At 44.7% G+C, this 14,948-nt stretch overlaps 1 protein-coding gene across 3 annotated transcripts in view; it reads left to right on the forward strand.

Annotated features, from left to right (window-relative positions):
* The first annotated feature begins 1,511 nt into the window (after positions 1-1,511).
* LOC129386807 (uncharacterized) overlaps positions 1,512-14,948 on the forward strand; it is a 157,164-nt gene continuing 143,727 nt past the window's right edge. For 2 of the 3 annotated variants that reach the window (XM_055075046.2, XM_072289764.1), the window contains exons 1-2: positions 1,512-1,986; positions 10,060-10,266. In XM_055075046.2, the coding sequence (XP_054931021.2) occupies positions 10,074-10,266 (193 nt within the window). In that variant the 5' untranslated portion in view covers positions 1,512-1,986; positions 10,060-10,073. The remainder of the gene's footprint in view (positions 1,987-10,059; positions 10,267-14,948) is intronic. The other variant, XM_055075045.2, reaches the window with a different exon arrangement.

A 14,948-nucleotide genomic window follows, 5' to 3' on the forward strand; every position in this document is an offset into this window, starting at 1 on the left:
ACTAAAACGTACCGAGACAGGTACCAGGAGTAGAGTGTCCTACCAGGAGACAGACTTGTTGTGCGGGGCGTGTGGAGAGGAGGAGGAAATGGCTAAACACCTGATACTTGCTTCTAAACAACTTCACCTTGCAGTTGAATGTAACGGGGAACTATTCAAAGCTATGGGTTTTAAAGACAGTGAAAGTAAAATAGACTTTGAACAGGTAGAAATAACTGAACGGAGGCTATCTGATTGGTGGATAATATCAACGCAAAAGTAAAGGAGTAAATACATAGGTATGCATGCATATAGTACCATTCAAGGCTAGGTGGCGCGCGCCGCCGCCAGATGAAAGCAGTGGAAAAAAACTTTAAAAGATAGACGAATACCAGACAGTTGGCGACAAAGTAGAATGAATTTAATTTATAAAGGTAAGGGGGAGAAACATATAGAATTCACTCGTATAGACCATTGACCATTACATCGGTAATATACAGGCTTGCAATGCAGGCTATCAAATTAAAGCTTCAAGCATGGGCAGAGAATAATGGCATTTTGGGAGATGCTTCAGAATGGCTTCAGAATAGGTAGGTGTTTGGGTGATAACTTGTTTGTTCTTACTCATTGTATTGAAATATCAAAAGTAGAAAGCAGACCGTTGTATGTGGCCTTTTTAGACATTACAGGAGCCTATGACAACGTAGAACGCAACATTTTGTGGGATATTCTGGAAGGGGAAGGTTTAGGTGACAATTATCTACAGCTTTTGAGAGAGATTTACCTAGAAAATGCCATTTGCGTTGAATGGTAAGGGATGAGGGGCGAGGAGAAAGTTCACATCAACAAGGGACTGAGGCAGGGGTGCCCTTTATCCCCACTGCTGTTTATGATGTACATGGTGACGATAGAGAGGGCGCTATAGAAGGAAGTAATGTAATATCGGGTTTAATCTCTCATACAAACAGGCGGGTACAGTAGTAGAGCAGCAGCTCCCAGGTTTATTTTATGCGGACGACATAGCTAACAAGCAAAAGGATTTGCAACGTCTGGCTAATGTCTGTAGACAGGAATAAGGCGAGAATCTAGGTTTGAAATTTGGTGTTAGAAATTCAGGTGTTATGGTATTCAATGAAAACAGTGAGCAGACAGTGGCAATACAGGGCCAGGAAATACATCTCGGGTAAGAGAATATAAATACCTTGGTATATGGATAAACGAAGGTAATATATATATATGGGCCCTTGGTGCCAGACGACTTACAGCGACGCCACTGCTCATTACTTTGCGAAGCGAGATCGGGATATCTTACACGCACGAGATATAAAAAGGAAGAAGAAGCATGTACTTGCTGCTGTAAAGCTAGGGAAACTGGAGCATGTTTTATTGGAATGTGAAGGCGTCTATCCAGTGGTCGATTTAGGCACCACTGGCCTCCTTGAAGCACTTGGTTCAGCGGGAGCAGTGGTAAAGTAAACATGTCCGCAGTATATAGGCATTAGTAAGAGGCAGTAAGAGGCGATTGGAGAATTGGTGGAAGAAAAGTAGGGAAACAACAAAATACGGAGACGTACAAAAGCACAGTTCGCGATAGGGGATCATAAATGTTGGGCGCGGTAGTTCATAGTGTTCTTTTTTTCTTTTTTTATTGTTTAACCTAGGCAGGAAATTATAAACAGTATAATTGCAAGGGCTTGGTGGCGCAACCCACCGCCCCGTTCCAAAGGGGACGCTCATAACATCGATCCACTTATCCACCCATCCAGATTCAAAGGGTTGAACCTCATTCATCCATCCATCCATATGAAGTGGCCTCTCTCTTGGAGTATCTAGTGAGAATATGTCTCGGAGCACATCGCAGAAGTTTGTAAAGGTGTTCGTGTTCTGTGATCGCAGTTGGTTGTGTATTCTATGACCGCTCTCTCGCCCCAGCGCGGGCGCGACAGTAGGCGCACTGTCGGAGCACCTCAGTTCTTCCGCCGTAGCCGTAACGCATCTGGAACAAAGGTTAGAGTACTTATCTGGGTTCTGCATGACTACCTGACTTTTTTTTTTTTGCAGTTAATTGTGGGAACAAATGCGTTTGCGATTTCGTGCGGTATAACGTGGTCTCGAAATTTCAGCTAGCGCGAAACGGTTGTTGCAGTCATGCAGAGATCGCAGGATAATCTATTCGTGCCTTGGATGAGCACTTCTGCAGTTCCTATGCGCTGCATATAGTTGAAACCATAGAGTGTCACTGTTGCTAGTGTGCAACAGGCGTGTGTTTAGTCGCGATGTGAAAAGAGTGCCACCTCCCATGCGCGGGCACTTGCATATGCACTGAACTGTCAGTGCTGCGAATGCTGTCTCATGGGTCTTTTAAAGAAAGGTCTGCCTCTTCCTTCGACTTTCCCGCTGCTGCTGCTGTCTTGAACTCCGCGTCGGGGGTGTTTCAGAGCATGTGAATATATGACAGGAGCCCGGCAGAAAGGAAAGACGACGCGAAAAACTCATTCAGACCTTTGCACCGCTTCGAATGTGCACAATGGCCTCTGGAGCTCTCTGGGCGACGCCACATCAGCCTCTTGGCATCTGCAATGTCCGTGACATCCCGCAAAAGGATTGCAGAAGTTGCAGCGCTTACCGTTCTACGAACGTGCAAGTCCAGAGGGAAGCTAAAGAGAATGGTAAAAAGGAGGGGGGAGAGAAGGCAGGTAATGGGTAGAACCGATGCAGTCTCGAATTGAGGGAATAACAGCCTTGCCACTCGTCGCTCGCAGTTCCCATTCAACGGGGGAGGGGGGAAGGAAGGGGGCATATGGAAAAGGTGACTTGAGAAGGCAAGGAAATGCTGCTACTATAAACATGACAGTGATTGCAGGCGAACAGGATAAAACTTAAGTGCGAGGTACGGTATGGCACGTTTGTGCTATTTCTGAAAAATAACACCATGCAAAGGTCAGACGGACAACTTACCCAGGGTGTGCAGAAGCAAAGCCGCATTAGCACACAGTAGAGTCTAGGTGACATATATGGAAGCGGCCACACGTCAAACCAAAACGTCTGTGCCTGCCACGGAAGCTTTGTGGCTATGGAATTGCTGTAAAACATTCTCGTGCACTTAGAGATTTGTTAAAGAACACCACTGTGTCAAAATTAGAGGCTGCCACTACGGCCTGCCTCATAATCCGATTGTGGTTTTGGCACTACAGCTCCATAATTCAATTAAAGTTTAATACTTGTGCCACGATTCACTGTACCATGTGAGGCAATGAATACGCTCAACCCTCTCAAAGGTTATGAAGTATGGCACACAATAATGCCTCAAGCTAACACCTCTCCCTGTGTGCTCTATGTACTACGCAGACAAACAGCAGTGGTGCATGCAAGTTAACATTTAACATCAACTTGCCACTCTCGTGTTGGACTAAATGTTGAAGAAATCAAACATTGCACATAAACATAACTGCTAATTATCATCAATCAAATCAAACAGCATAGAAAGCTTCGCTTACATCGATTACAGTTCTGGATTTTGCATATTTTTTTTTCTTCACCTTTATCAGATGACTGTAGGTTATGCGGGTGTCACGGGATGGTTGTACTATTGTGCTCAACAGTCGTCACTTGCATGGCTGCATTTCTTTCCCTTGCTCTCTGTTTAATTGTGCTGACCACTCCAGCTGAAGCATCAGCACTTTACATTTATTGCACTCGGATAGTGACAGCATGTTTCCTTCACTTAGAGATTGTTAGCAGTTATGTGTGAGCTGTCGAGTTGTGCTATTCCATGTGTCACATGGTGAGCAAGCAGGTCTCGCGAGTTTCTCGCGATGCCTTTCCTCTCTACCATGCTCCTGCCATGTACATGCACACTCTCACCCACTGCCTCACGTGGCTTCCAAAAAAGCAGCAGCAACAGAAGAAAAGTGGAAGGGAGTGACAAAGAAAGCTTTGCTTTAGAAAACTATATATGATGACATGCTATGAGCGCATGTTAGATACAACAATCAAAGTTGTGTCTTCTGGTTGGTGTTTTCAAAGTAGACTGAGCTTGACATTTGCATTGCTAAGTTCCCTTAAAGCGTACAATGCAGAGGCAAGGGAGAAAGGTTACCTATGCAAGCTAGTATCTGCCGTCATTTCTGTGCAGTGCATCTCATGTGCGCGAATTCCAAAAGCCAAGGTGAGCAGCATAACTTATGCAGAATGCCACAAGGGGCGCCAGCTGCATTGCATCGCGTTGCTGATGATGGCACTTCATACGCGTCCGGAGAGTGAGAGAGAATGAAAGAAAAGACACCATAACTCCGAAAAATCAAATGTTGACTGTACAACTGACCAAGAAGGTGCTTCTAATGGTCTATGGGGTGGACGCGTGGCAGAAGGAGAACGAGAACAGAAAGGACCGATGCATTGAGGAATGAATGGAAAAGAAGCATGCCGCCACTTCTTTGAAGGAGCTTGAGCTTAAAGAAACAGTGTTGGCCGATGCTGAGACGCAGGCGTCCCTCAGCCAAACCAAAATAAATTCTTTAAAGCGGTGAAACGCAACAGTGAGGCGTTGTGTGCAGGCTGAGAGTATATCGGGACAGTTGAGGTTGACTTTCCAGCTGCTGAGAGAGAATCTCACTTGTGACAAAGTTCGGGTCTCATACCAATGAGCTTGCTATCAGTTGTTAGAAATAGCTCATATTTGAAAATATTTCCTTCTGTATACCGCTTCGTTTTATTTGTATTAGAATATGTTCGACTTGATTTGCAATAGGTCTGTTTTTTTAGAAGCTCTTTTATTCGTGGTGCATTTTAATAACCTCTCTTTTGTTTTCTTTTTAAATAAAATACAGTACTCCTTACTATTGAAACTGGTTCATGTTGTTTTCTTTTTAATTTTTTAACATGCTTCCTAGAGAGTGACAGCATTATGTGAAGTGGTGTCAGCCTGTCTGGACATAAAACAAAGTTCTGTGTGACTGAGGGCATTTTGCAAAAGCATTCGGGGAAAACCTGGAAAACTCAGGGAACTTGGAAATGTCAATTTCGTAGACACTCTGTAGAAATGAAATGTGAAGTGGCACAGTGGTGCCCCCCTTTCTACAATCTCTCTCTTGGTGAGCACAGAAAGAGAAATTCGCCATTTAAGCAGGCTCAAAGCAGCGGACAGCCCAATTTGTCAGTGATAGTGCCACAGAGCACAACACTGTGTTGCTTGAGACGAAGCTGCAAATTTTGGAAGGTTAAAAGAGGTATGAGCTCATGCAGTTCGTGATATTGGTGATTCTGCAAACTGAGAGTGCCATGATCATGAAGGCTGGACCCAGTGGCCATGCTGTGGGGATTTGGGGAGCCCAATGCACCATTGTGCGTGTGCATTCACTTGTTCTGCCATCCCTACACCTACTCCCTCCTTGCTCCGAACCAATTGTCAGCGGGGGCACTCCGCTCGCGATGGTTCACGATGAGGGCTGGGCTAAGACGTCATGCGGGGCCCCTCGCGGCTACTCTCGTGGCGGTAGTATGTCTTTTCTCCCTTGGGACTGCGCCGGGTACGTACATGCTCTCTCTCGTCCGCCGACACCTTTGTGACTAGGACAGAGCTCACGCACGGCGCCTTTGATGGTGTGGGGAGCGCGTACCTTGTTTTTATCCTGTCGGGATGCTAACCCGAAGAACAGGTGCCTAGTGCTCGCGCGAGTTCATACCACGCCGAGCTTCTCTTATTGGAGAGACCCAAGGCGAAGGAGATTGCCGAGCTCTCACAAGTTGGTCCATTAGTTATCGCGAGAGCAAGTAGCATACCTGCGGGGCTTTTCCTAGCGGCATGTCCCAGCTTGAGCCTGTGCTCTTGCAGCGACGAGCTATAGATGCCCTTGACTGTATTTTTTTGCCCGTGGTGCGGGACCCCTTCTGTTCTCCGCCGCTCCAGGACCAGGCGTTTGTGCGGTTTCGGGTGCCGCCGGATGCAATAAATGGTATCGGTTAACTCGGGGGCAATACTGTGTTCTTGCGTGCATCGCTCGGTAGCCCCTTGTGGCCCGAGTTTGCCGGCAGCGGTGCTAGAGACTGACAGCTGATGCGGCCCTGTGGCTCGCTAAGCTTCAACCCGTGGTGGTCGATACTCCTGTGAGGCCTGAAGACCCCACAATGCCTATAGATGAAAAAAGGGATAGGGACCCTTTTTCATCATAAGCTACTGTTCTAAAGAGGCGGGCTATGTGTGTCAAAGTGAAACCCCCATGTTAGTGCTGTCAGCATGGTGGAAGCCGCTGATGTCACTGTTTCTAGCCTCTATATTGCTTCTGATGATAAAACAGGTAGGGCTTCAATGGAGGAGTTTCTGAGTGCAGATAGGGCTGTCTTGTTCTGCAAAGAGGTCTCCTATGAGGCGAGCTTTGTCGCTACAAACAGCAGCGTTGTGCAATGACAGTAGGCAATATTCTTGTAGCACTTCTCGTAATAATCATCGTAGATGTACAGCAGATATAGCATATTTTACACTATTAATAACAAATATCTTTAGGCCGCTATACAGCCATGTCACCAATACCATTTTGGTCGACCGCACCACCGACTTCATCACACTATTTCTTAGCACTCTTCTGCCATCATTGGCCTTTGCGCCACAAAACTCCATAGATCATAAGTTCTATTCAGGGGTGATAACCTTGAGTGATTGTTTTCGGTAGGGCATAATCTTTGAGACATTTCGTGTGTCTCTACATTGGATGTGTCAAAGTGGACAAACAAAAGCCTTTTTGACACAGTGCCAAAAATGCTGTCAGCAGGAAGCTGCTGCATTTGTCATGGAGAGGAACGTGACACGGCAGCCATAATGCAAATGCGGTGGCAGGCCATGCAGGAATATGCCACCAGAGCGAAGCAGGCAATCTTATCGCGGCTGGAGTCGGGCCTGTCTGTCTGTGAGTTTACACGCTCTTTGTACCAAGCCACGGCCTGTCTAGAAAGTAGAGCCTACTACCCCACTGCTGCCGAGCATTAGCTACTTATCGTCTTTTACTACAGATGGTGGGAGTTGTCTGATCAGTCAATGAGTCCGGTATTTTCAGCGTCCCAGCAGCAGCTGGTGAAGTTGGATGTGTCATGCCGAAGATGCTAAGATGACAAGTTTTACCCTGCTCTTCAAAAAAGTGACCCGTAGCTGCACGACAATCGGTTGCCGTAGCGCAAGCACAGAAGTGCGCAGCCAGCGAGTGCTTTGTTGTTTGTTGAAGGCACAAACTCAACATGCTTGCATCAGTGAACTCAAACTGTATGTAGGTCAGCATGCTGCTGGTCAGCCACTCGACTGCATGAGGCACCGTTTTAGTGACTCCGGTGTACGATAGGACAAATTTTATTCCCATGCCAGTCTCACTAGACTGTAGAGTTTACAATTTTTTGTAATGTAGGTTAACTGCACCACCTGTGGATCGCCTCTGCATTTAGCTGGACTATATTTGCTCCTTTTGCTTAGCCACCTCAATGCACTCTTCCTTGAGTGGAGACAGAAGGTATTGAAGCTCTGCTTGTTGAACGTAGACAAGATAAAAAATATGGCTCTGCTTCGCATTAAAAGAACATCGCAGGTGTACAATGGTGTTTCCACAGGGCATGTAGCAGCTAGCAAAGTATACTGTGTGGCTAGCAGACATACAGGACCTGTTTGCTGATACACGGGAATGGCATAAAAGCAACAAAAGCAGACCACCCGGGTGCTGGTTCTCGGCAGTCTTCATAGTATGCCATTTCTGGTGTATGGTTATTGCAGCATTATTTCAGTTTCGGTATGAAAATGTTGATTTTTTTCAAGCGTCTTCTTAAGTGCCCACATGCATTTCAAGCACAAAATTTTCCACAGAGATTACTGCTGGTTCTATCCATTGTTTGTTGTTGCCAAACCTTGTGTAATGAGATTGTATGCGCGGTACGAATTGTATGCCCGGTACGAAAGGCATGAAGCCACTAGCGACTACGCTGGAACCTTTGACGATCTATCAGTGTGCTCGCGGCCACTATCATTGTTTTGAGTCTTATTTGTTTTGCAGGGCACAGGTTTGGGCCCAATGCGTCGTGCCACCGTGGTAGTTCATCATCATTCAACGTGACAGTATTACAGTATTAATAAAAGGGTACCAGTCATCATAATAAAAGCTTAATAGGAGGTATAGATTTCACATAGTACAAGCATGCTCTCCAACCTCTAGTCATTATCATGAAGTAAAACAGCCTTATGAGGTTGTTCGAATTATCAATGCAAACTCAGTGTACTATAGTCATGGGTGACATTAATGTGAAAGAGGGGGAAAATTGGGTAAGTGAACAGGCGACTGGGGCAACTACGGCACCAACTCTACAAACAGCAGACGAGAGATGTTGGTATAGCTTATGAAAAGTAATCACCTCCAAATTATAAACACCTTCTTCCGGAAGCGCAGTAAGAGGAAGTGGACCTGGAAAGGCCCTGATCGGGAAAGAAGAAAGGAAATACATTTCATACTCTGGGTGTACCCTAGCATTGTTCAGGGTGCAGAAGTGTTAGGTAGGTTTAAGTGATATAGTGGTCACAGGTTAGTAAGGTCTAGGATTGTTCTCAATTTGAAAAGAGAAAGACCAAATTAAAAGGAAACAGGCCAGCCTAGACAAAGTCAGTATGAAAGTAGATGAACTCAAGCTGGTGCTCTAACAAATGTGCTCTTTTAAAACAGAAAAGTGAAGCTAACACAATGAAAGAAACCATAACTAGGCTGATTTCAGAAGCAGCAATTGAAGTTGGAAGTAAGGCACAAAGGCAACAAGTAGGTAAGCTCTCCCAAGTAACAAATAAACTAATAAAGAAACGACAAGTCATAAAAGTGCCGATATTGCAGCCATTATCAAACCATGACCGGGAGCTTACCCCTGTTGTTGAAAAGTACAGTGATTGCATTCTACCTGCGCTAACATATGAAGCAAAAACTTGGAGATTAACAAAGAAGCTTGAGAACAAGTGATCGACTGCAAAATGAGCGATGGAACGAAAAAGGTTAGGTGCAACTTGAGGAGGACGGTGTGGATCTGAAAGCAAACAACAGTATCCGACATTCTAGTTGGCAATCAAAGGAAAGAATGGAGCAGGCCATGTAATGCATGGGCAGATAGTCTATCGGAGTTACAGAATGGCTGCTAAGGAAAGAAAAGCATTCGAGGATGGCAGAAAGCTAGGTGGGCTGATAAAATTAAGAAATTTGCAGACACAAGTTAGAAACGGCTAACGCAAGACAGGGTTTAAATGGAGATCACTGGGAGAGGCCGCGCAGGGTCATTGAAGAGCAGCAACTATCCAGTGACCCAACTTGGTGTCAAAGAAGTTTGTCGAAGGGTGGCAGAGACGCAATGTTACATGCTCAGTGACCCAAGTTGGTTCGACAGTTGGTTTTGAACCCAATTCCCTCAGCACAGCAGCCAGATGCTCTACCCATTTGACCATAGACTACCTAGTGACCCAAGTTAGCAGGATAAAGGTTAGGTGCAGACATACATATACATACATATATAGTACACAGATACAGGCCTGCCACTAGCTTTGTGAAGTTTTTAAGAAAGCTATTGCAGTAAAATGAACTCTGGCAAACAATGTAATGTGTAGGGTCTGTCACCGGTCTGTCAAGGCTACTGAATGCGTAACAATCGAACTGACATGCAATAGTCGATAGCAGGCGACTAGATGAAATAGAAAATTTACATGCATAGGATGGTGTCTGCTGGCACAGGACATAGGGGGATTGGGAATCCTTCACTGGGCATTAAATAGGCTGATGGCAGTGACCTTAGAATCTCGCAGTCTGTTTTCATTAGTTGAACTACACCAATAGCTTTAAAATGTATGGGATGAAAAAGTGTCTGAGATACTTACTGCTGCTGCTAACCTTGCACAGAAAAAGGTTCCCCTGCTTTCGAGTATTCAATGTAGCCCTTTAGGAATTATACTGAATTGAAAGGGATATCTTGTGTTCCATGGCTATGCATTGTAATCCACCTTTGCTTCTTTTTCATTTGTGTATTTACCTCTGCGTTTCGATGTTGTAACAGCACTGTGATCACTCCACTTATTTTCTGCAGGCCTCACAAATGCGATGAGCCTAGCTGAAAGTATCACTGCCAAAACGGCATGCCACGCCCCTTCCAAGGTCTTCAATCAGGTCGAGGTTGGCACGCAGTGCAGCTTGCCTCTGGCTGACAAGTCTGTCGGGTGCTCGTTCAAAGCTGGGATCGAGTCTAGGAGCGTGCAGACTACGGAGGCTGTGGATCAGTTACACTTCACCTCAGGTGGGCAGTGACCGGCACTTCTCTTACTTTTGCTTGATTGCGCTAGTTTGTGGTAAATGGCAAAATCTTTCTAGCTTGGTATGACTTGCTCATGTGTGTATGACGTTCTGCCGCTGAGGACAAAGTAGCAAGTTTGTGATCCTTGCCTGCATACCGATTGGGGCAAAATGCAATACTGCTCTACTGAGCACATTCAAGCACCTTAGATGGTGTAGCTTAATCCAGAGCACTCTTGCCCTGATGTCTGTAGTAGCCCTTACATTGCTTTACGATAATGTTACACCCAGTGAGTCTCATAGTGTCTCATAGTGAGGCCTAAATATAAGTCTAAGAATGTGAATATAGATCAGTGCAGAATGTAAGCCGACACCTACCGTATGTTTGATGTGAATAAAATTGAAACAAGAAATTTTAAATACACTAACTATAAGACATACTTTATTTTATATATCAATATACTCATTGATTGAGAGGGGTGAAAACTGCATTAAACTGTCACTCTTGTTTTGGCACAGCTTTGGGTCACAACATCCCATAGCACATGACTAAGCAGGGATAGGCATACACAACACTGTCATCAGGCAATGAGCAGCACGTAGTAAGCAGCTGAGGTGCATGCCAGCAATCCCTTCATTTGACTTGTAGGCATCTTTAGGTGACTACTGGCGATACGCTCATTTTCAGGCTCTCCTATCGATAGCAGCTTCAGGATTTTTGTTCAGTGTTTGCAGACTGCAGTGGCCGACAGGACCTCTATTGTACCACCAGTTGGCCCCAGTGAATAGTTATTCTTCCGCAGCACTCTTGTTACAATGTGCTACAAGCTCGTCTACCTTTGCTGGTGCGAAAAGTGAAGCCTTTTCCCTTTGAGAAATGAGACACTAGTGAGCAGTTAAATTGCCTTTGCAATGAATTGAATCTGCTGTCATTGGCAGAAGTCATGCACGGTGCTCATAAAAAAATTCCACTGCAATGTGTTCAAGCTCACTGTCAGCGGGGTAGCAATTGCACAACAAAGCTTCCAGTGAAAATCGAAAGTTGCACTGCCACAATCCTGCTGTACGTTTCCACCCATTTTATCACATTGTTTTCAAATGCATTTATAAAGTCAAGCCCTGACATGCTATTTACACCCCGAGCAGTAGGTGTAAACGCTTGTTTGCACAAAGTTTGCACAGCTTGTATGTTCACCTCAGTAACGGCAAAAACGATGATGCTTTCTCCATTTTGACAACTACAAACAAGAAAACTTTACTTTGCTTCACAGTATACATGGAAAGCGCAGGAAGATAGTGCCAAAGGTATTTTGCAACACCTGACCAAGGCCCAACCTCTCCTTGGTAATTCAGGCACATGCGGTTGCAGCATAAGATTTGCAAAATGGTCTACGAAATGTTTACTGGCACTAAGTGGAATTCGAATATGTTCTTTTCATAGCATAATAATGATACAATCGCCAACCGATTTTTTGGACACCTGATTTTCTGGGCCTGCCCGAATATTTGGATTCTGCCAGGGTACTGCCACGCACTCCATAGGGTCATTGTATAACAATGACCAAAATTTTGCATGTTTCAAAGTTCTCCTTTTATTTTTCGGCTTTTTTCGCATGATCGCAAGTCAAAAGCTATCAAAAATGCAAACATCGCCATCATTTTGTTTTCCTGCAGCCTCAAATCAGCTTTGCACACATTTCGAATGTCAATTCAGAGCTTCCATTTCCGGCACAGCCTCGATAGCAGGCAGCGCTTTCTGCACTATCCCGCGAGCCTTTCCACTGTCGTTGCTGTTGGCACTTGTCAGTGGCGTATGGTTGATGGTGCTGTTCATATCGCCTCTCATGCGCATTGTGGTTTGCTTCAGCTGCATACCGCGACGCTAGGCTTACCTGCTTCAACAACCGATAGTCTTCAGTGGTTTCATCGTCAGCTGCTAAAAATGGCACTGACACTGCCTTCGTCGTCTGCCGCCAATTCGACAAAGGCTTCGAAGCGTGGAAATTATAGCAGGCTGATGATGGAAAAGAAGGCCACCATTATCAGGCTGATGGAAAGTGGCCGGTCGCAAAAGAATTAGAAATCTCGAAGCAGACAATGTCAGACTACATAAACAATGAGGTGAAGATCATGGAAGCCGCTGAGAAATCTGCTGGATCCCAACAGAAAAATTGCAGCCAAGGTGACCGCTTAAAACTTGGGGAAGCTATTCTGATGTGGCTGACAGCCATGATCGCTGTGCAAGTGCAGATGTCCTGAGATATTTTAAATTTAAAGGCAGAAACCCTGGCGCTTCAGATGAACATTGAGGGTTATAAATTTAGTGATGGGTAGGTCCAAAATGTTAAGAAGAGAAGCAATTTAAGCTTTAAGAAGTATGGTGAAAGTTCCGCTGTGGGACAGTCAGCTGTTGAAAGTTATTGTTATGTTTGGCTACAGTCATTGCTCCAGCAGTTTGTGTCTGAAGACACATTTAAGTGCGAATAAGTTGCTACCTGAAGAAACCCTTGCGTTTACTGGGGACCGTTGCCACGGTGGCAAGCACAGCAGACATTGGCTGACCATCATCTACAGCAACATTCTGGGATCTGAAAAGCTTCCGATGCTTGTTATCAGTAAATCAAGGAATCCGAGATGTGCATGTTTAAGTGCTCTTCGAAGCCAACAAGAAGGTGCAGATAATGCAACATCTGCATTCGGAACATCTGCATATGCATTCGGAAGCTGGAGAGAAATTTAGAACATCAAGGACACATAGTTTGGATGCTAGTGGACAACTGCATGGAAACTGACCCTGTCAACCCTTAACGCCCGAACTCTGTCGAGTGAGGCTAGCTTCGCACGACTCTTTGAGGAACTATCAGACATTGTTTGGGATATCATTGGCCTTAGCGAGATTAAAAGAACTGGTGAGGCTTATACAGTGCCAACTAACGGCCATGTCCTCTGCTATAAAGGTCTCCCAGATAACAAGCAATAATGGGGTAGGATTCCTTATCCATAAGAACATAGCGAGCAACACTGACGAATTCTGCAGCATTAATGAGAGGGTAGCAGTAGTCGTAATCAAACTTAACAAGAGGTACAGATTAAAGATAGTTCAAGCCTACGCTCCAACATCCAGTCACGATCATGATGAAATAGATTAGTTTTATGCAGATGTTGAATTAGCGACGAGAAAAGTGCAAACTCAGTATACTGTAGCAACGGGCAACTTCAATGCAAAAGTGGGGAAAAAGCAGGCTAGGGAACAAGCAATTGGCAACTACGGCGTCGATTCTAGGAATGCTAGAGGAGAGATGTTGATAGAATTCACAGAAAGAAGCAAGCTTCGAATAATGAATACCTCTTTTGGGAAGCGTGGCAACTGAAAGTGGACCTAGAAAAGCCCTAATTGTGAAAAAAGAAATGAAATGCATTTCATACTTTCTGCCGATCCCAGCATAGTGCAGGATGTAGAAGTGATAGGTAGGGTAAAGTGCAGTGATCATATATTAGTGAGGGCTAGGATTCACCTCAATTTGAAGTGAGAAAGAGTAAAATTGGTCAAGAAGAAACAGGTCAACCTAGAGGCAGTAAGGGTAAAAGCAGCCAAATTCAGGCTGGTACTTGCCAACAAATATGCAGCCTTAGAACAGAGCGATGAGGATGACATAGAGGTAATGAATGAAACCGTAACTAGACTGGTTTCAGAGGCAGCAATTGAAGTGGGAGGTAAGGCACCAAGGCAACCAGTAGGCAAGCCCTCCCAAGTAACAAAGGGCCTAATAAAGAGACGACAAAGAATGAAAGTGTCCAACTCAAGAGATAAGATAGAATACACGGAACTGTCAAAACTGATCAACAAGGCGAAAATAAGTGATATTCGAAACTATAACATAAAAAAGACTGAAGAAGCCGTAAAATAAGGACGTAGCCTGAAATCAGTGAGAAGGAAACTTGGCATAGGACAAACCAAGATGTATGCACCGAAAGATAAGCAAGGTAATATCATCAGCAATCTCGAAGGTGTAGTAAAATAAGCGGATTAATTCTATAGTGACCTGTACAGTACCCGGAGGAGCCACGATCCCTCCATTCGAAGCAATAATGAACAGGTTGCAGAGACACTTCCTATAACTAGTGATGAGGTCAGAAGGGCCTTGCAAGACATGAAACAGGGAAAAGCGGCAGGAGAAGATGGAATACCAGTCGATTTAATCAAAGATGGGTGAAAGAATGATGATGATGATAATGATTGAAAAACTGCCGGCTCTCTAGATGAAGTGTCTGTCGACTTCATGGGTCTCAGAAAACTGGAAGAATGCAAACATTATACTAATCCACAAAAAGGGAGACGTTAAAGAATTGAAAATTATAGGCCCATTAGCTTACTTCCAGTATTATGTAAAATATTCACCAAGATAATCTCCAATAGAATAAAGGCAACGCTGAACTTCAGTCAACCAAAGGAACAGGCAGGTTTCACGAAGAGATACTCTACAACGGACTCTACAAATGGGTATAGCCGATATTCTAATTGACATTAAGAGAAAAAGAATGGAGCTAAGCAGGCCATGTAATGCACAGGTTAGACAACCGTTGGACCATTAGGGTTGCATAATGAATACCAAGAGAAGGGAAACACAGTTGAGGACGACAGAAGGCTAGTTGGAGCAATGAAATTAGGAAATTTGCGGGCGCTTG

Source organism: Dermacentor andersoni, chromosome 8 (genome assembly GCF_023375885.2).
Source record: "Dermacentor andersoni chromosome 8, qqDerAnde1_hic_scaffold, whole genome shotgun sequence".
Taxonomy (NCBI): domain Eukaryota; kingdom Metazoa; phylum Arthropoda; class Arachnida; order Ixodida; family Ixodidae; genus Dermacentor; species Dermacentor andersoni.